The sequence below is a fragment of the Heliangelus exortis genome, chromosome 6, assembly GCF_036169615.1.
Source record: "Heliangelus exortis chromosome 6, bHelExo1.hap1, whole genome shotgun sequence".
Taxonomy (NCBI): Eukaryota; Metazoa; Chordata; class Aves; order Apodiformes; family Trochilidae; genus Heliangelus; species Heliangelus exortis.
The window spans coordinates 26,771,911-26,793,266 of record NC_092427.1 but is presented as its reverse complement, the minus strand read 5'-3'; the positions used below and the strand labels follow the sequence as shown (position 1 = coordinate 26,793,266).

The following is a 21,356-nucleotide window of genomic DNA, read 5'->3' as shown; positions in this document are numbered from 1 at the left end:
TTATGTAGTGTTTTTATTTGTGGTCAGACATGGCTTTGACATTTAGGATAGTAAAACTGGTAGTCAACTTTTAAATTACCATTTTATGTTGAACTCTGCATGTCAGTGTAGAGAAGTGTGCTATGGAGTCTCCAGCTGGGTGGTGGTTAAATAACTAAGTAAAGTGCCTGCTGTGAATCTTTTCAAATCTTCATTTCCATGGCTTTTTAATTTCCAGAAACATGGACAAAATCAAATTGTTTACCTTACTGAATAGTATCTATCCAAAACTGCTGTAGTATTCACCACCTGCAAGGGGAGACAGCTGTCTTTTGATCTCTGTGAAGCCTTTTTGCAGCAGCTTCTGGTATCCCATTGGTATTGCTGATCCATTTCTTCCCTAGGTGGGTGCTTGCTGGTCCTCAGGGAAGCAGGGGACACCTCTGTGAAAAAGAAGGTACTGAACTGTATTTTAGAAACGTGTAAGTTCCATTACATAAATTTAGAGTTGATCTTTATCATTACTGATATTTAGCCAGTTTGTGCATTCTGTCCAAACGGGAACCTGTTTTTTTCACTTCCACATCGGAATAGGAGTTGCCATAATACGTTTGACCACACTTAAGAAATTCTGTGAATTTGGTTTAGATAGGGCATTAATGACTATCTAATACAGGACTCCTGTCTCTTGAGTTATTCATAACTTTACTGAGTCTTTTACTAAGCAGTAATTCTGATACACACAGTCCTTACCTTGCATTTGATTAGTCTGCAGCCCTTTGTAATGCTCATGGACTCATGAAATACAAACTTTTCAGTATTTTAAGAGGAAGTGAAAGAAGCGCTCAAAATAGTTTTCTTTTTTGCTGAAATCAAAGCATGCATGCCAAAAGTATCTCTTTCTATCTTTATCACCATTTAAAAGAACCTTAGACATTTACAACTCAAAAAAAAAAATTAATCCTCACCTATGGTAACTTCCAGCACTTTTAAGGTAATGTTTTTTAAAAAAATTAACTGTAGATATACAGACAATCATTTCAGGGAGTCTTGACTAAAGATTTCCTGGTATTCCAGACTACTCAGATGTCCTGTAATTCTGTGATTTTTTGGCAGATGAGAAAAAGTGGTTGAAAACTTTCACTAGAGAATTTTCAGGATGAAATGATGCTTGGCTGCACTGTGCAATATATGAGCTGGGCAATTAGCTGGAAGAAAATATTAATTCACATTTTCCATTAATCTGTAGACAGACTCGTGTCTCCAGAATTTGACATTAGCATTATCAGCTGCAAGTGATGCACGGTGGAAGTTCAAACCATTTGATTGTAGTACACTTTTAACGTTTTTCAAATGTTTCTGAGGTAGTTTCATCCCTGTCTTGAAAATAATCAGGCAGACAAAGAATTATTCCCATTTCAACAATGGAGCAATGAGTAACACTGGGGGAGACATGCACTTTCATGGTTTGAGGCACGAGAGGAATAATATTCCCCTTTCAATAAAGTGTTTAATTGTTCTTTTCTTTCAGTGGAGAGGTAATGTATTGTTGGCAGCACACAGCCCCTTTGTTCTGACAAGATCAGTCACTTCTGGCTGTGGATGGATGGGTGGGGTGTGGTTTCTCTGTGAGCTTAGGTTTCTCAATCAGACAGCATTAGCTAAGGTTGCCTTTAAGTGAAGAAAAGTCATTTGCAGATGTCCAGCTGTGGTGTGAGCTGGATCAACTTGTTGATCTCCCTGAAGCCCACAATGGAAGCTGTGTTGTGCTGGCAATTGATGCAGGAGGGAGGGTGGCATCCTCAGTCCTGGCAGCAGCTTACAGCCTTACAGGCTGGCACAGGCCCTGGCTTATACAGTGGCAGCGTTTCCACGTGTGGTTATGTTTAAGTGATCTGTGTGACTGGTGCTGGGCTTTACCTGAGTGGGTTTAGTTGGTAGTTAGTTGCTGAAATTCAGCGTTTACTGCCATATCAACAGCTTTGCTGTCCCTCGCCCACTCATGTAGCCATTCATTCCCATACATAGAAAGTCTTTTCTTCTCTGCAGAGGTGCCCATTGAGCTGCTGCTGCAGTTGCATATAGTATAACATGGTTTTTTTTCCTAGAGCTTGCAGTGTAGGTGGCTACTGCAGACGAAAGGGACTGGAACTGTGAGCACTCTTTGATGGATGGAGAGACTGTAGTGCTGAGGGAATAATTTGTGGAGAGTCTTGTGGCAGCATGGCATCAGCAGAATGAAACGGGTCCTGAGGCTGCCCTAATGCTGCTGCTCCTGAGGTACCAGGCTAACACATGATTAGACAGTGGACGTGTGTGAAGTGTCTTTCTGCATTTAGATAACATATTCTTTTCTTCTCAAGCTGTTTCACTGAATTACCCTACCTAGACCAGAAGCTTAATTCAAGGTGTTGACAAAAGCAATGTACCATATGCCTGCAAGGTTTGGGAATTGTGTGATGTGGGTATTCTCTAGTTGTGCAGGGGAAACGGAATGAGCCAATCTGACATGCTTCCCCTCATTTCCTGCTTGGTTCTCTACAGTTGGATTGTAAAGTTAAGGCTACAAAAAGAAAAAATAACCCATGTTATTTTTCAGTAGTTGAACAGCCGTAGCATCATGTTATGGTATTTTCATTTCATATTCTGAAGGGACCTGGGTTCCAGCTGAAGTCGCTTTGAAGACAGGCTGCTCTGGTTTTGAATCTGTTCTGGTGCTAAAGATGCAGCAGAGCTCATGAAATCCAAGATGTTTTTCCTTTCTATAATATTCAGACATACTAGATCAGATGTTCTGGTTGCAGCAGTGTTGAGTCCTGAGGGAATTTAAGCAAAAGCTTAGGAGTTTTGAGCAGTTGAAAGTGACAGTTCTGGTGGCCCACTGCAAACTAGGATTTCAAAGTAGTGCTCGATCATGTACGCAATCTGTAAAAGGTATTTTCCATGCTAAAACAACTGGTAGGACACTGAGTTACAATGACCTTCTCAATTTGGGATTGTATAGTTTTCCACCTTGTTTTGTTCTTCCCTTTTTCTCCCCTGCTTCTAAACAAGCATATTCCCATAGCACTTGGAATAGAAACCTCTGATGAGACAGGCTCCCTGCCTCCTCTTTGTCAGTTTGATGTGGTGATGTGCCAGCCTTGGGCAGCAGGCAGTGCTTTTAGACACCATATCCCAGTGCTGTCAATCTAGCAATATTTATTAGCATTAAAATTTAATTTGAAAATATTATGAAGTAATGAAGTGGAAGGGGGAGTGTGTTACAGGGCAGTTGCTTTTTTTCTTTTTTTTTTTTTTTTTTTTTTTTTTTTTAATCTTTTTTTTCTTTTTTTCTTCCTAAATGTTGTGCCTGTTCAAGCTGTGTGCATTTCTCATAGTGGTTACTTTCCTGTGTATTTCTATTTAAAACCAGTGTTTGTTAAAATATACCCACATGCCTCATCTAACTTTCATATTACATATGCGAGAAAGCAAGAAAAATTATACAAGGAGCAGTCTGTACATTATGCGCTCTCTGCCTTACTTGCATCCTGTAGAAAGAGGCTGTTTGGCTACAGCAGTGTTTTAATTTCATTTTTCAGTTTTTAGTTACACATTTCTGGAGTCTTCCTGACCATTGCTGGTACCTGGTGGCGCCTATATTTCATCAAGTTTAGACACGCAGTCTACCTGGACTTAGGCCCAGAGGAGCTGCTGTAACTGATGAACATGATCCCCTCTGCCTGGGAATCCAAGACGTTTATTACCACAATTCCCAAGGAAATTGAAAGAAAACTGTGTTCAGGCCTCACCTCCTGTGGTTTTTTTTTACATTTCTTTGTTGCTTTTATGTAGTATCCCCTTGTACTGATGGGTAGTGTACCCCACCACTAGTAAAATCTGATTTTAGTTCATTGGTAACTAAGAAAAATAATTTTTCAAATCTAGATTGAAAACAGAAGCAGGGAAGAGCTAAAGAACAGACAGGAACAGAAGTTACTTTGACATTTCTTGAATATTTCTTACAAATAAAGTGACAAGTTATTACACAAAACAACAAAATATATTGCAGCATTAGTGCTATCATGTAGTTTTGGGGTTTTTTTTACTACATTATCATTTTTATGCTTCTGGAGTTTAGTGTACAAAATTGCTTATTTTGTTCTTGCATGGTAGCAAAGCAGCATTAGATAAACATCATATCTTATTTTAGCTGCAGAATATTATCATGGTGGATTTTTTTAATTTGAAAAATATTTTAAGAATTTTTTTGTGATTGCAGAGAGAGCATTCATGTTCAGTCTAATTGAATATAATTGCATTTCCTGTGTGTTTTATTTTTAGTTTACTCTTATGTGCCTTTATTTTGATCACGAGTTGTAAATTTGACAATTTTTTTTGTAAAAAAACGGTGTTGGCAGTCAGATACAAGTGTATGCCTGCATCACTTAAAACTAATTAAATAATTATCTTAGAGTCCTTCTAAATGTGAGGAACATACAGTTTCTACTTAAAGATCAAGAGCTGTTTATCCATGTTGTTTTGGACTTCATGATCCTGTTAGTTTTTATTTTATAAGTTTAAAAAATTCAGATTGGGAAGCATAATTAGAAACTTCTTTGCTTCTTTCTTCTGTTCGAGCTTTTATGTCCAGGTTGACTGGACAGGCAGGCAGAACATGTTAATCACCCTTTTAGCTATATACATTTTTGTCATCATTTATTTATCTTTTGCTGTTCATATTTACCAAACTGACATGTTACACCATTATTTGTAGGGAGAGTTTTTTTCCCTGGTATCTTGAGAAAAGTGTGGAAACATTTATCTTCCACTATTTTTTGTCTGGCTTACTTTTGCTAAACATGAGCTGTTTATCCTGAGAGGAACTACAGTGGCTAGAGAACTAGATTTACTTACTTAAAACTAGTGACTAAAAAACATCTGAAATAGAGATATCAAAACTAAAAAGTCATGATTCTTCTTCCTCTGGGTAAGGAAATATAGGGTCTGGTGTAGCACAGTACAGGTATTGTATTACAGTTCGTATCTTCCAGGCTTCTCGTCTGCTCCAGGTCTGACATTCCTGGTATTTTTGAGTTGTGGCTTATTGTTTTAGGTTTTGTTGTGTGGGATTTGTTTGGTTTTGTTTTGTGTTTTTTTCTGTTTTGTTTTTTTGTTTGTTTGTTTTTTTAAAAAAGCATGAAAAAAGACTCCTCTGAGATCTTTTTAAACCGCAAAAAGGTAAATGTATAATCATGTGGTATAATCACATCAAGAATTTTTTTCCAGTCACTAGCAAGGGAGAGAGTTACTGTTCTTGCCCGGCAAAACTCATTCCAAATTTTTGATAGTTAGAGAATGCCTGAGGAGTTAAGCTGAAGATGTTTTCTTGTATCATGGCTGCACTCAGAGGCCAGGGGCCTCAGGTTTCTGTTGTCTGAATTGTAGGAGTCTGCTGCCCTGGAGACTGGGCAGTAGTTAGTGAAATAAATAAGGCAGAGTGGCAGAGGCTTCTGCCAGCACAGAGGCTTTCTTAGTTTGCTGCTTGCTGGCAAATCAGTTTGAGAACCTGTCATGGGTCTCACCTTGTGCCTTATGCGGTTCCCACTTCCTGGGGTCAGTGGTCCTGGTGGGAGCTAACAGTCCTGGGGAGCTTTCCTGCGTTCGAAGCAAGAGGCTGTCCTCACCGGGAGACAAGGGAGAGAAGTTCTGCAGCAGCCTGGCTGAAGGGAAGGCCGGATCTCAACACAGGATGGGGCTCAAGTCATGGGACTAGGAGCCAGGGATTTTGGGGCTGATGGTGTGCATGGCCTTGGATAAGCTGTTAAACTTTCTGTGTCTTTCTACACCTACACTAAAGATATTTATATACCTTGCAGGTGCATTGGTTGAGATTAATGAGTTGTTTGTAAAGCACCTTGAAGATGAAAAGCACTATAAAAATGCTAAGTATTATTATGTATGAGCTCTTGAGTGCATAATGGCTGTTTGCCTGCCAGTATTCAAAGCAATTTGTTGCACACTAAGTATGAAAAGCACTGTATGAAGTCAAGTTCTAGTTTTCTTTTAAGAAAAGTCACTTGTATTTTGGGTTCAGCAATCCAGTTTTTTGGTGCTACCTAGAGTGAAAACAGACTCCAGAAGATTTTTTTAAGAGGAACCATTCAGAACTTTTAAAACCACATTATTAAGGGTTTCTTCTCAATCCACTCTATATGTCTCAGGTTTTGTCTGTCAGGCTCCCAAATCTTCTACCTTCTCCCATTTCATCAAGTGCTGCAGTCTCTTCTGTCTGAACCGCCCGAACTCCTCTCTTCCTGACCTTTTATCCAACTCCACAGTTGTCTCTATATACAGATCCTGGTTTTTGCACCACTTCTGCTCTGTGGCTCTTGCCTTGATGCAGAGGTTTCCTTTTACCCTTTGCCTGCCTGTCCCTCACTCTGGTCATTCCTGCACCTGGGCTTCCCCTGCACTCCTGCCCTGAGGAGTCTCCCCTCCTGGGTGCTCACTGCTGGCCAGGGCTGTGCAGTATGGGGCTCTTCTTCAGGATGCTTCTCTGATAACTTCCCGAGGAACTGCCCGTGTGACAGGCAGAAACATCCATAAAAGGGGCAACGTTCTGTTTCTCAGAGCAGACCTCCCCTGGTGACCTCTCGGTTCAGTGATCTTCAAGCTTTTTGATCATCCTTTAGTTGCGATGTAGATTCCCACGGAAGGAGCTGAAACAAATTGATAATGAACTTGTTTTCTAAAAAAAAAAAAGTCTTTTCACAGTCTTTAGATTGGGCTGTCAAATTCCCAGATTTTCTCAAAGCACAAGTTGAAAGCAACTGTATCTTGTTTAACTAGCTTGGCTAGTTAAATACTCACTTTGGCCCCAGTCTTGGTTTACTGCATGGAGTTAGAGATATGAAAGAAACAAGTGGCCCATGGTTAAAAGATTCACACTCATATATAATTACCTAAGTGCAATCCTCTTCACTCTATAAAGTGACATAACCAGAATAGCACGTGTTTTAATTTTAGGAGTGAAAGAAAGCATGAAAATTCGTATACAACAGGCTAAGGTCTATTGCATGCAATAGAGGCAGGAAAATACAACATGTGGCTAGTTTAGTATGATAAGAAATGTCAGAATATTATGCTTACTTATTGCATTATGTTGCTATGCTTTTACAAGGATCTATGAGAAATCACTTAAGGTGATATTTACAAGCTGAATGGCAAAGGGCTTTATCCATGTGATACCTGGCTGTTCCTTGGAGGTAGTTACTATAGATGTTCTTGGGCAGAGAAAGTCTGAATATTATTATTTTTTTTAATTCTTTTAAGTTAGTTCATATTAAAAGTATTATTTGAGTGGTAAATAGTCTGGAAATGGTTTATGACATAGAAACAAAGTATGTAAATTTTGTTTTTTACATTAAATGACCTATTCCCTGGGGAATTCTCCTTTCAGAGCTGTTGTCCTTTCCAAATCAGTAGATGTCTTTCCTTTTAATTTCTAATTTCTGAACAAAGAGGAGAATGTGGGAAACCAAGTGTTCAACAAACTGCCCTACTGCATGGAAGCCTTAGAAAAGGGGAATAAAGGGCTCTTCAGAGCTCCTCAGAGGTCTTTTGGCAGGCGCACTCTGTAGCTTGCAGCCTGAGAAAATTTTCATGGGTGTTTTTCAAAGTCACGCTGTTCTCTTTTGAGTTTAGATGATACATAAGCAGCCACTCTAACCAGCTGGATAAAGTCTCCCAACTTTCACATCTTAAAGCTGTTTACTTCCAGGTATTTATGGTTAAAATACTTGTTTATATTTCAATTTCAGATCAAGGTCTTTTTGAAACATGAAGGACTATTGCAGTAATGAGCACAATCTGAATGTATACATTAATACTTACTGCATATCAGATGTTCTCTAAAGGAACATGTACCTTCTCAGGTTATCTGTTTCATGTTTAGTTGTACATAAACTTAAATTAGGTCCTGCCTTATGCAGTTTTTAAATTTTGAAAATCAACAGACATGGCATAGCATTGAAAGAAAATGGCAAAGGAATTGTTTGTTTCTCACATAAATTCCAGCTGTTCCATCTCAGATTTTCTGATAGACACAGGTGAAGATGGAATTGAACTCCTGAACTCCTTCCACACGTCATAAAAATGAGGTACTTTGTGTAATAGATGGTGCCATCACTGCAGATCCGCTTGGGTGCTGCTTGGGCTTGTAGGTCTTGAATGTGCTTGTAAACTCGTCTAGAGTTGCTCAGTAGAGGTTCTTCTCTACTGGGCGAAGTGGACAGTCATCCTGTAAAGATGTCCTGGTTTGACACTGGGATAAAGTATTGCCCACAGTGGTTTGTGCAGGTCTGAGTATAAGGTCAGACTCTTGCATTGTGGGTGAAATGGTAGGTAGTGAGGAGGCTTCATTTCATTGCTGTGTGCTTCCTGAACTAACACCTGTGAGGTGATGAGGCAGGTCTCACCTCCTAGAGATATTTCTGGTTGTTTTGCTCTGATTATTATTAGCATACTTCTTATGGTTTATGACAGAGACTTAAAGGAAATGTGTGTTCTATAAAGAAATAAGTAAAGTAGTAGGACTTGCATGAGTTTATAAAGATTTATTCCCTCTGGCAGACCCTAGTAATTCAGCAGAACGTTGACTCATGAGAAGAGCTCTTTTCTGAGAAAGCTTAAATTGGTTCCTCAAAAAGATCAAGTTGTACCAGTAGGAATCATTTTGCTGGTATAGGTCAGTCCCAGCAGTTTTCTGCATGGTATTGTTAGATTGTCTAGGTGTTTTGAGTTGCAGAGTACTCTGATTATCTAAGAAATGTTTCCTGGAAAAACATAAGTTTCAGAGCAACCCGAAGACTGCAGAAAAAGTGGCTGTTTCTAAAACCTGCTTGATAAAGGCTTGCTTTTGTTCATCTGGGGTCTGTTTTGTCCAAATAACTCCTTCGCAAAAACTGAGAAAATCAGGTACAGAGCGATGTCACTGGCAGACAAACTTTGGCAGCTTTTGCTGCAGTAGAATCCCCAGCTGCAGGACCCAGCTGGACGTTGCCAGCAGATTAGCAGGAGATTTGCCAGCTGGAAGTTCAGCAAGCTGAAAATAATGTGCTGGAGTGGCTGGGGTAAAGGCACCAATTCTCTATGGTCCCCTCTGGTGTGAGGAGTGGTGATGATGGATTGCCAGCCCCTGCACTGTGGGCAGGCTTGGCAGAGCCACGGGCACAGTGCTTCTGCAGGCTGCCCCATCACAGCCACAGCAGCCAGGTCAGGAGGGACTTCTCTATAGCTGTTTGCTTAGTGAATGGAAATCAGGAGCCCTGATGTTTACAAACTTGTGACCAGCGCTGGAGAATCAGAATTCACAATCATTTCACTGTGTAGTTGGCCATGCAGGTGGATTGAAATGGACTTCACGTTGTCCATGATTAAAACATGCAGCAGGATTCCTAGAGCAGCAGAGAGATTCAGCTGTGGGCTTAGGTTGCTGTCTGCACTGGTCTGCCTCTCCTGTGGGCAGTACTGCTGCAAATCTGTATTTATACCTCAAACCTGTTACAACAGCAATGAAAAAGAGAGTTATGGTGGATGTTGGATAAATCATGCAAGAAAACCTAAAAGTTCTGGGGTGAAATTGAAAATTAGTAGTTGATTAAGTGGGATGTTCCCATGGAGAATTTTATGTATTGCTGCCCAGCTTTGCAGACAGGGTAGCTAAACCTGCTCTCAAGAAATGCCTGTCATATTTACCTGGCAAGTTAGGTTATCTTCATCTGGTGGAAAGCAAAACATCGTTGCTTCTTAAAGATTTACCATCTGTGCAGAAAAGAGTTGTGCAAATCCTTTTCAGTCTGGAAAAATGGGTTGGAGACCTAATCTCTTGCAAAGACCAGCCTGTCTTAGAAAATCAAATGATGAGTAGTCCAATAAAATGTACAAAGTGACTGAATAGCCTGGTGAAGATAGTTTAGAGATTAAGTATTACATTTTTTTTAAGTCTGTCTACATGGGGAGTGGCAGACTGAGGCATTGCTGTACCCATTCTTGGAGCACCAATGTGATAGGGAGGTCTTGGATGGGTGGCACCTGTAAAAACATCGATCAGGGGAAGGGACTGGGAGAAAGGTCAAGATTTGGAGGTGAGAGGCACTGCCTGAAGTACAACTGGACTGCATGATTCACTTTCTAGGAATTAAGCAGTTGCACTAATTTGTGATTTATTGTCTTTGTTTCAACAAGAAATCTGCTGCTTGCAGTTCCTCCAGGAAATCTCTTGCAGCAGTAGCTGAGATACTGACAGTGGAGCACTGGAGAAACCCAGGGATCCTTCCTTACAACTAACTCCCAGCTATCTCATGGGATCTATATGTGACATTTTCTCACTGGAAAGCAAGAGGCCAGATGGGCAGGGCTGAGGCCATTTCTAAAAAGGTGCTTCGGAAACTTGCAGATGTTGAATGTCAGTTGTCTTAACTCCTCCTGATGTGTATTACATGGGACAGGGCACATGGAAACGAGCGTGGTAGATACTGATGTGCACGTGGGTAGTCACACCGTGAAGCACAGTGATCTCTCCTAGAAAAGGTCATAGTGAAGTCTGAACCTGAGTTGTCATACTTGTGGTGGTTGTTTCAGTTTACTGTAAATCAGCCACCAGGTCAGTGCTCACAGATGCCTCAGCTCTTCTCAGTCAGCAGTTGCTGCATCCAGTTATGGTGCCTGCTGTACCCAGCTGTTTATCATGTACTGGTGAAATCCAGGGCGTGAGTGTTGCAAATGAAGTCCTGTGGGGTCGGAATGGTTGGAAACGTCCTGCTTGGCCTTATGTCAATAAGTTTACTTTAGGAGCTGAAACTCAGTTCCTACCTCCCTTCATTTACATCTGTGGATTCGAAGAGAGGGTACAGTGAAGGCTGTCAGAGAAAACCAGAGGCCAGTGCCCAAGCCATATTATTTATTTTGTAACTCAAAATCAGTAATTTGGGATTGTGTTGGCAAGTGAGTGGCCAGTAGAGCTTCTGGAGAAGAGATGTTTAGGTGTTCTGTATCACTGACATCTATTTAGCAAATAACATCTACTTTCAAGGTTGTCCTGTTTCAAGGGTTTAAGTTTACTACTGGAAAATAAGCTGTGCTGATATCAGTGTGTCTAAATAAGGATGGATGTGGAGAGCAATCATTGTAAAGCTCAGCCATCCCTCACTGGATGTCAAACAGCAGTGAAGGAGCAGGTGAGGAGTCCTACCCCTTGCCTACCCATGGCTTTGTAGCCCGTGCATCCCATCTCTGAGACGCTCAGACATCCCCTGGGTTGTCTCCTGATGTGAACAGGATGGGTTTTCCCGGGCAGGCTCTACCAGCCCTGTTACACCATGATGTAATCAAATGTTTCCTCTGCCATTATAAAGATTTTGTGCCATGGCAGTACTTTCATCCTTCAGGCAGTTGTGATTGCTGCTTTTTTTTTTTTTTTTTTTTTTTTTTTCCCCTACTATCCTAATTCTGTATTTTGTGCATGTTACTCTCTGCCTGCATTGCATTTTTGTTCTTTCCCTTTGGGATTTATTGGAACAGCCTCCCTTTCCACAGAAGTGCTATTTTATTTATAAATTAACATTTTATTTGCAATATGGCGTATATTAAATGGGCCATAGATGACTATTACATGGCTTGAAAATAGAGCCCTTAATTTTGATGTGTTTTGTAAACAATTAGCAATAAACGGCCTGATCCTGTGTCCTTTGACTTTAGTGGGGGTTTTCCAACAAGTGTTTTTACACAGGAGCAGCCGGGCTGCCAGCGCAGCATCAGTGGGCAGCACGCCTTCGCTTTCAGCACAGTTGCATGTCCCGGTGCCAAGAACGAATTTTGCCGATTCAGATTTGCTCAGTTTATCAACACACAGCTCCCACGGAGCTCCGCAGGACGGGAATCATTCTTGGCAGGGGGCCGCGGTCAGCCCGGGGAGCGCTGCCGGCACCAGCCAGAGGAGCAGCGCCCAGCCTCGGCCCCCCCTCTCCGGGTGTCTGTCTCCTGGAGCATGTGTGTGCTGGTCTCTGACTAGTGGGAAGAGTCGGTGATAGAAAGACATTTCCTAGATTAGTTTTCAAGGCCTTTTTTTTTCTCTTTTTTCTATTCTTTTTTTTTTTTTTTTTTTTTTTTTGTGGCTGTCTGGATGATTAATGTGAATAGGAAAATACTGTTGACCCATTTAAATCATGTTAGACGACATCCATTGCTCATCTGCATAATGAAATACAAACTGAAACCTTACAGCTTAAGTATAAGAGCCAGTGAACTACAAAAATAATATTTTAGTCATTTAGGTTGTGAAGTAAGATATAGGACATTAGTACCAATCACGGTATTAAATTTTAAGCCGTGCAAATTGTAATTGTAAGTGAAAAAGAAATATAAGTTGAAAGGGCTATTGTAATTTGAGTTAATTTGAGTTATTTTGAGCAATTTTTGTTTGTCTGTTTTGCTAGTATGCAGATTAGAAAATTTGATATGCAAAATATTTAATAGTGCAGAAGTGTTTGTTTTATGCTGTTATTTAATTTCAATCATTAAAGAAGTGTTAGAAGTATTAATTTGCAGTATTAAAATATATTAACCTTTTACATTACAAAGAGTAAACTGTAATCTTTACTTGGATAACCAAGAGATGAAACAATTTTAAGCATTTATTTAAGTACGACAGCAATGACTGAAGCCTTTAAAAATATGGATTTCTTCCAATAGAAACATAATTTTCAGCATTTTAAACTAAATACAAATTTTAAAGTAGGCTGTCAGGTTTCTATGGTTACCAGCTACCTTTCCAGCAGTTTGGTGAGATGTGTAAATAGGCCTATGAGTCACTTGTAATTATTTGTTTCTTGTTTGTTATAGTTGTAATTCTCTGTTCAGGTTGAATCTAATACAGTTCACACCACATGCTTTGGTTTATGTATATTTTAGTGCAAATGATTGACAGTGATTGAGCATTTCTTATGGAGTGCTTGTTTTTGGTTTTTTTTGTCGTAAGTGATGTATGTTGGTACTTCTGAAAATGTAAACAACTTCTTCCTGTATCAGTGTTTGATAAACAGGGAATTTTATGATAAGAAAGAGGTCTTTGTACATGTTAACCAAGAAGGTAAGTGAAAGGTATTAAAAAAAAAATTAAAATGGCTTCCCAACATTATATCTTGCTCTTCCAAATTTGATCCATAAACCTATCCTTATAATTAATTCAGTGATGCACTAGTAGCACATACTAATGACTGGCAGGTTTAAAACTAAATGTTTTCATAAGGATGCTGCAAGTTGTCTGCAGCAAGTTCTTGACTGGAATATCTTCCTTGTGCAGAGACTCTTCATGAAAAAAAAAAAAAAAAAAAAAAGCAAAGCTTTTTCAACTGCCCCCACAATAGTTCAGTAGAAACAGCTGTAAACTCAGACACCTCTCTGATCATAAATTTTGAAGTCCAGGTTATAGAATGTAATTTTCCAGCCTCACACTCTTCACTCTAGCAAAGGACATGTACACCTTTTCTCAGCAAAGACTCACTATCCACGTGTAACTTGTGTTTTCATGTGAAAACAGGATGATAGAAGTAATTAACATTTAATAGAAGGCAAGAAACACTGCTAGCTTTCATTTTACTAAATAAGTAGTAATGTAATCTTATTTTATTATGGTATTCATCTTAAAGATTACTTGCAGTATACACTTTTTTTTTTTTTTAATTTTGAGATAAGACTGGCTTACAATTCAGGAATCGTCTTGTATCCTTAGAGATATGGCTGCAGGTGTACTGAAAAGAGTTATTGCAATGGGTCTTATATTTTGTGCAAAGAAAAGACTACCCATTCTCTTCCTGTGTCTCAACCTATGCAGGAAATCCTGATACAATGTTCAGGAACACTTCTAAATTTTCCATGCAAAGATTACTCTTATTTCAGCAGCTTGCTCACCCGCTGAATGCGTTTCTATGGGAAATGTTTTTTGTGGTGATTCACACATTTTTTTCCGTTTCAGGTGGAAATTTAAGAGGTTAAAGTAGGATTTATTTTTAACATTTAATGCTGTATCAGACGTGTATATAGGACGTAAACATGCCAGTTGAAAAACAGTTGTTTCATAGAGCACCTGAAAAGATTTTATCCCAGTAGGATTCAATGAATGTTAAAGCTGTGGGTGGGTGCATATTAACAACAAGATTCGGTATTGTGAGTGTGTGTAAGGACTATTTGAATAGCTTATTATTTCAATCTGAAACAACTGCTATTTTTTCAAACTGAATAACTTGTTCCAACAGTTGTTACTTCCTTACAGAATCAAAATAATGAATACAATAACCAGTCTTTCAAGTAGAAGTAATTTCTCTGATCTTTTTTAAAAAATAAAGATAGCTAGTGATTGAAATATGTTTTTAAATATGCAAACCTGAGAAGATGTGTTTCTCATTCTAATTTATTCACTTTGTGATAAATTAATTTACTCAATATAGGAATGCAGTAACATAAGGGGAATGTTTCTCCTGCTTAGTCACAGAAGTTGAAACTTGCCAGATGCTGTGATCTGGAGCCTAAACTCCCTTGATATTAACTGTGTGTGAAACTCTTAATATTGCTTTGTCCAGCTTTTTTACCTGATTTGTTTCTTTTTGCTGCAATGCTACCTTAGGCAGCACTTTGTATTTTTTATTTGTGTTATTCTGCTGGAGAGATAATATGTAGTAGAAATAACTTTATTGGAGAACTGCACTGCCCTGCTCCCAAAGTTAAGCCTGTGCCATTCCAGTCTTGTTTTCTGTAACAGACAATTAGTTTCCTTTGGTACAGGAATGGATATAATTCAGATACAGTTAGGTTGTGCTCTCTAATTTTTTAATCCTATGATAAAATGGGAGATATCTGTTTAATGATACAAGAACTTAGTGAATTTATTTCTTATGCTGGCTTGATGTGGCTGTATGTCTCTATACATATAAACAAAACTGTTCAAGTGGTTAAAGCGGTTTTGAGGATATAAAATTAATTTTTTCTTTTCTTCTTGTTTGTTAAAGTTGCACTGTTGGTTGCTGCTGATAAAAGGTGGCATCCAGCCAGCTTCCTGAAGGGGCTATGGGGGGGTCATGGCTTGTCGTGACCTGGGCGCCATTACTTGAATGTTGTTATTATTGGGATGAAGTACCCTTAGGCTGTCATCCTTCCTGTAAATAGAAGAGCTTCTGATTCTCTGTGGTTTCCCAGTTTACCAACTTGTAGAACAGCTATTTTGCTGGCCCTAGATTTGACTGAACAATTAATTAGAAGAACGGCATTATTGCAGAAGGCACCAATTCATTGTTCCAGTGTGCTGGTCTAGACTGGGTCATAAGTAAAGCCAAACAGGAACATATTTCCATGTAGTTTGTAAATTCACACCCAATTAAAAAACACGTTTGTATTAGCGAATTGCCCTCTGTGAATTAAGGACAAAATTTTAATTAGCAAGGAGCATAACTGGTCCTGAAGGGCCAAACTTGTTTTTTTTGAGTGTCACTGAGGAGTCCCAGTGGTATCAGCAGAGGAGCTGACTCCACTCCCCTGGACTGAGTCAGCGTTTGGCCATTGACTTTCTTTATTGGCTCTTAGGAGAGTAACAAGGAAACAGCAATTCTGTTAATGCCTTTATTAACTACACAGCTTCTGTAAGTGATTTCCAGTTAATTTCAATAATTAAATAAAATAATGCCGATTTGAACATAATGTCTCATACAGGTCTCTATTTCAGTTTGTCAGGGTAGAGTCATGAGCATGCTGTTCTCAAGGTTTTTGCCAATGTGTTGCTGTTGTAACTGAAGTCACATCTATCCTGATGAATATTTCATTTCCCCAATCATGCTATTAAAACCAGAGTGTTTTTACCCTTTCATTTCTGTTTTCTCTTTTCCAGTACCATCATGACAGCTGTAGCTGTGTCCTGTTTACAAATTGCTGCTAGTCACATTTTCAGTAGTCCTTGTGGGTTTTGCTTTTCCCCTAATATGGGCAATTAGGAGGAAATATTTCTCATGAGCATGGGCTTGCTCTTCTCCTTGTAATGACATAGCCCTGCAATCCAGGAAACAGTGCTGCATGGTGTCCATGTCCACGATTTCCTGATGTGGGAAAAACGTGTGGAAAGCATCTGGAGAGGAGGAGACCCCCTTTACCAGCTTGTTTCCTGTAAGCGAAATTGGAAGACCTTGTCTGTGCAAATAGATTTCAAAATAGAGTCTGCCCTTTGACTGTCTCCATAATTACACAGCGCTCTCTGTATTTTATTTGGCTGCCAGAGCAGTTAACCCCTGGAAGTAAGGGGCTGATGATGGCGTGACCAGCACGGGTATGCAGACATGACCATGTGAATGCTCTGTTGTTTGGAGAAGGCTGTCGTTAGGACCTCGTTACAATATACTTTTACCAAATTTAAAAATTATTACGCGTTGGGTTATGTTGATTAAGATACGTTATATCCTTAATGTACAGAAACACAGAGGTATTGGTTGCAAAAAAGGAAAAAAAAAGAAACAGGAAAAAGTTCTTTCGTGGCTTTGATGTAATCAACATCTGTCAACAGAATGAATTTGCCTTTGTTTAATTTCAAGGGCTCTTGTCCTTCTACTTTGCCCAATCAGTTTCAACTTCTGCCTCAGGCATTTCCCTATGTTGTTCTTTTTTTTTTTTTTTTTTTCCCCTTTTTTTTTAGAAAATGCACAGGTTATTGCTTGTGAAATGTGAGCTGCTCTTCTGCTACACAGGTTACACAGAATTGGAGGGAACCTTTAATCTTTTCCATCCTATTTTGGAAGCTTGAGTGTACCTTTGCAACATGGAGATTACAAAGTCAGTGTTTTATTAAGACAGAATTATGATTACAAGTAAAGATCTATCTTTACAGCCGTTATTTTGGAGTGAAAAATGGGAACATTTAGCAATTAACTGAAAAAAGCTATACATTCTTACCTAGTTGCATTGGTTAGATTCCCCATACTATTATCATTGTGATCTTTAATACCTCACTTTAAATGTTATTGCTCTGGAGTTTCAGCAAAATTAATATTTGCACAAGAAGCGAAGTTATGATACAGTAGTGTTTTACTTTCAAATGCCAAGAAAATCTCCATGGTAATTCTATTTTTAAATTTAAAGAAAAAAATCTAAAATCACGTATTTTTAAAAAATTATCTGAGCAATGTTTTTTATGTCATTAATTGTTCATATATATTAAGGTTTACTTTATCAAAAGCAAGTTGATTTTATTTCATAAATCAGTTGGATGATAATTTTTGTAACCCTACTTAAATATTTTTGGTATTGTGCTTCTGTTGATATTATGACTAAATTATTCTAAATAGGTTAAATATATTTCTTGGTTTTTTTAAGATATACCCTTGTATTTATTGGAGCTTAGAACTGTCAAGAAGTTTATCCTTTGGTTACATTTTTTGCTAATTACTTGGAAATTTGCAGTCTTTCATAAATAAATACCCCAAAAATGATAGGTAAGGGTCAGTTTGATGAATCATGTAGATCAGCATTTTGCATGGCTATCCCACACCTCATTTGCTGAAAATATAGCTGATAAATTGCAGTAACTGTTGAACAAGAAGCATTAGAAAAGGGCTTGTGTGAGAGTTCATATCCAACATCTGCCTTTAAAAATACTTCTTGACCAGAGGAAAATCACATTTAAATTACTAAAATCAACTTAATTAAGGGTCATTAATAGCAATACACATAAAAAACTCTCTGCTCTGTAAGTGAAATGGGAGCATTTCATTATGTAGTGTCGCATGCATGAGCAGATAACAATTAAAATAGACCTAGAGTAAAAGGCTAATAAATATAGGGCACATTGTGCTGCAAAATCAGTCACTTAAAATGCTGCTGCCCATCATCACACTCGAATTCTGCATTCAGCCCCTTTGGCTGGCTCATTTAAAAGAAAAAGAAAATGTAATTTCCACACACGATAAATTCATCTGGTGATACACAAAGGCTCACAGAGGATATTTATATTATTATTGCCAATTAAGGTCTGGAAGGTATGCTGAGGAATCCGGCGGCTCCGGCAGGACATGCGTGCGCACAGATTGCACAGCGTGATTCACTGTCGAGTCAGAGGAGCAGTTGTCTGTAATTTTCTGTGCTCAGTACATCATATCTGCTGATGTGATTCAGTAAATGCTGTTAATAATTCCCCTTATTCCAGCTGATAGCAAATACTCTGTTACTCGTGGCAAGTGACGTAGCTGTGCTGTTGGGAGAGAGAAGAAATGCATAAAGGGTCAACTTTGTGTTCTTGGTGTGCTGCAAGGCTACCCGGCTTCAAACTCTGGGCTTTTTCTGATGGCTGCAGTTTCCCCTGGAAGCTGTAGAAATCCAGCATTTATTAACTGTCTTATAGTAATTAATACACACAGAAAGCTTAACCAAAAGGATGTGGTTGAGCGCTGGTGTTGCAGAAATAAATACGGCACCGAGAGAAGGTTTGGTAGGTGTAAGGGATGGGGAGGAGGGAATATCTGAGCCAGACTTGGAGAATAAATCCAGTTGTTCCTGTCTGCAGTGATTGATGATGTTGCTATGTCGAATTAGCTGTGAATATGGGAGCTTAAAAAATAAAAGGAGCTGTGGAGATATTAGGAAGGCCTTCTTAAGGAAGGAAGTGTGTGGATGGAATCCAGATTTTCATTATAAAACAGTAACTTCATTATATTTTAATGCCATTTTATTTAATTTTTTTTTTTCTTTGTAGATGAATGTTTTCTGTTGTAAGTTTTTATGTTTCAAATATAGGTTTAGTTGCTCTGTGTTTATAATTCTTGCAGTGTATTTTAGGAGTCTTATACTATGGTGATATTTATTTGGTTGTTTCATTTCACCTGTTCGTGTAGTAGATATTTTTGTATGCATCTGGTTTATAATGAGTAGTTAGTAGAATAAAAACAGACTACAGTACCTTATTATCCTGTTATCTTGTGACAACACTTACAGTGTATCTTTAGGATAATAGAGATAAAAATTTTGTTCCAAATAAAGAGGCATTCCCTCTGGATGTAGGATAGTCGATAGGCATGCACCCATGAATATAAACTGGTTTTCATGTATTTAGAGTGTGTATTTGGGACATACAGAGTTTTATGGTTGAGTAATTGACAATGACACATGTACCTTTTCTTCCCCAATTAAACTTTTACACAGCAAACAAGGTGCCCGGGCAGCACACCATGTGTCAAGGAGAGCACCTGCAATATAGGTTCACATATTGATGTCCACATGTACTTTATCTGACCACATCAGTGAGTGTGGGTTTTAAATATATTTGCAATACCTTCAGCTGTGGTGAGAGCGTTTTGGATGCACTTATTCATTATGCAGGTTTGATGGCCCCAATTTTTTTTGGGGGGGTTTTTTTTTTGGTTTTTTAGTTGGCCAATGATTTTTTTTTATTGGAAAGGAGACCCTGGGAAAGCAGTAGATGGTAAGGCTGTTGATTAAATTACCATTTAAACACCACCAAACTAATACAGCCCTCTGTTAACTGGGCAGCTCCACTTCCATGGACACACTCTCTTCTCTCTTGAAGTAGGCAATTCCATGAGGATATCTAGCTCATACTGACAGCTTGATCTGAGCCTTACTTTCCAACTCTGCCCTGTTACTTATCAACAGTTTTTAAAATACAGTAAAAATTTACTTATATTGAGTAAAAGTCTCTGTGACCTTTCAGTTATTGGTAACTAAATGTAGCACTGAGTTCCCAAGTAGAGTTGGAAACATTTCTAAAGCAAGCCTATTTCATTCATTCTAGGGCTCAAAAAAAGGTGTGTAACTAAATTTTCCTGTATATCATGAAATGCTGTGAAAGAGCTGTCTATGAAGCAAAGTGTGCATGTGGAAGGGTAATTTCTGCATTTGGATATGATAAATGCATCCAAAGGAAAGGAAGGTACAATAAAATAAAAACACAAATATGGAAAGAACTCTTCCAAAAAAATTAAGTAATTTTTACATAATCACAAAATACATAGTAGGTAAGTTTCATATTTTCTGTTGTATAAAAATCTTTAGTTGCTTCTTTTAAAACAAAAACACTTTCTACTAAAGAGTAATTATTCTTACGGGTTACTTGACATAAGAGATTGCTCTTGTGTTTATATACATATGACAGTTTTCAGAAGCAGATTAACTATTATTGTGAAACTTACATTTCAAAAATCCCCTCTGTTTAGATTGTAGAATGTTTGCATAATGGAAATATGCATTACATGTAATTGTATTTTAATTGGACAGTGTCACTAATCCTTCTAAATGTAGTATGTTTCCCAGTTTTGATGATAGCACCATCTTTTGTGATGCATTATTTTGGCTTTACTGTCTCTGACAACCTTTGGGTCTCAGTACCCTTTTTCCCCCTTTTTTCTTTTTTTTTTTCTTCTTTGAGGGGAGCTAAATGTGTCATTGCCTGACAGCTATGTCTGAGCAGTGAATATACTCTGATGAACTGTCATCCCAAATTCCCACATGAATTAAGTGGTAATATGATTTGAATATTCTAAGTCAATTACAAATATTTTAATCCCTTCAATTGCCTTTGGCCAAGATGAAAAATATTGCTTGAAGTTTGTTCTGTTGCCCTTATAAGCAGGACAAATTGAACCCCCTTCCACGGTGCAAATGACATCAACAACATTAACTTGGTTGTGCTCAAATCTGTGACCAATTCTGCAAAAGCACAGCTGAAAATATTATTGCTCTTGTCCCCTACCTTTTCCCCAGGGCTTGAACAGTGCAGCTTCTGGTTGTGCAAACTGCTTCAAGCAGGGGCCACTTGGAACCTCACTCCTGGCTCGAAGTTTTGGGGAATTTATCCACACTACTTTTTCATGCATCGAACCAAAACAGTATTTCCCAAAGCTTCTAAGTATGTTTGGAGAGGTTTTTTTTGTTCTCCTGGCTTGTCAGTGTTCATCATCTTTCTTTAACGGTACGAGATCGGAACAATTTGCAGTACCCTTGGCTGCTATATGAGTTCTATGGTTTGTTTTACATAATGCCCATCTTTTAGCATACTTTGTTTTGTGATGTGGTAGTAGAAAAAAAAAATTAACAATTTTTAACCTATCTGTTAACAGGTTCTGTGACTGGCTCCCACGTAATCTTTTCTTCGTGCAATCATACCTACCCACACAGGCAGTCAAGCAATCATCAGCGAAGATGCTTCTTTTTTCAGGGACAAAGAAATACTGCTTATAGTATAGTTTGGCCAGCCACTGTTTCTCCAGCTCACCCAGTTCCTAAGGTAATGCAGTTCTCTTTACCTAATCTGCTCTTCAGGCATTATAGAGTTTGACTGCAGGCGTGAT

The 21,356-nt window shown here is 38.6% G+C and overlaps 1 protein-coding gene across 2 annotated transcripts in view; it reads left to right on the top strand.

Annotated features, from left to right (window-relative positions):
- The window catches only part of METAP1D (methionyl aminopeptidase type 1D, mitochondrial), a 48,589-nt gene that overhangs the window by 5,808 nt on the left and 21,425 nt on the right, over nucleotides 1–21,356 (top strand). Inside the window, exons 2-3 of one of the 2 annotated variants that reach the window (XM_071747354.1) lie at nucleotides 19,802–20,024; nucleotides 21,126–21,292. In XM_071747354.1, coding sequence (XP_071603455.1) covers nucleotides 19,964–20,024; nucleotides 21,126–21,292 — 228 coding nt within the window. In that variant the 5' untranslated portion in view covers nucleotides 19,802–19,963. The remainder of the gene's footprint in view (nucleotides 1–19,801; nucleotides 20,025–21,125; nucleotides 21,293–21,356) is intronic. The other variant, XM_071747355.1, reaches the window with a different exon arrangement.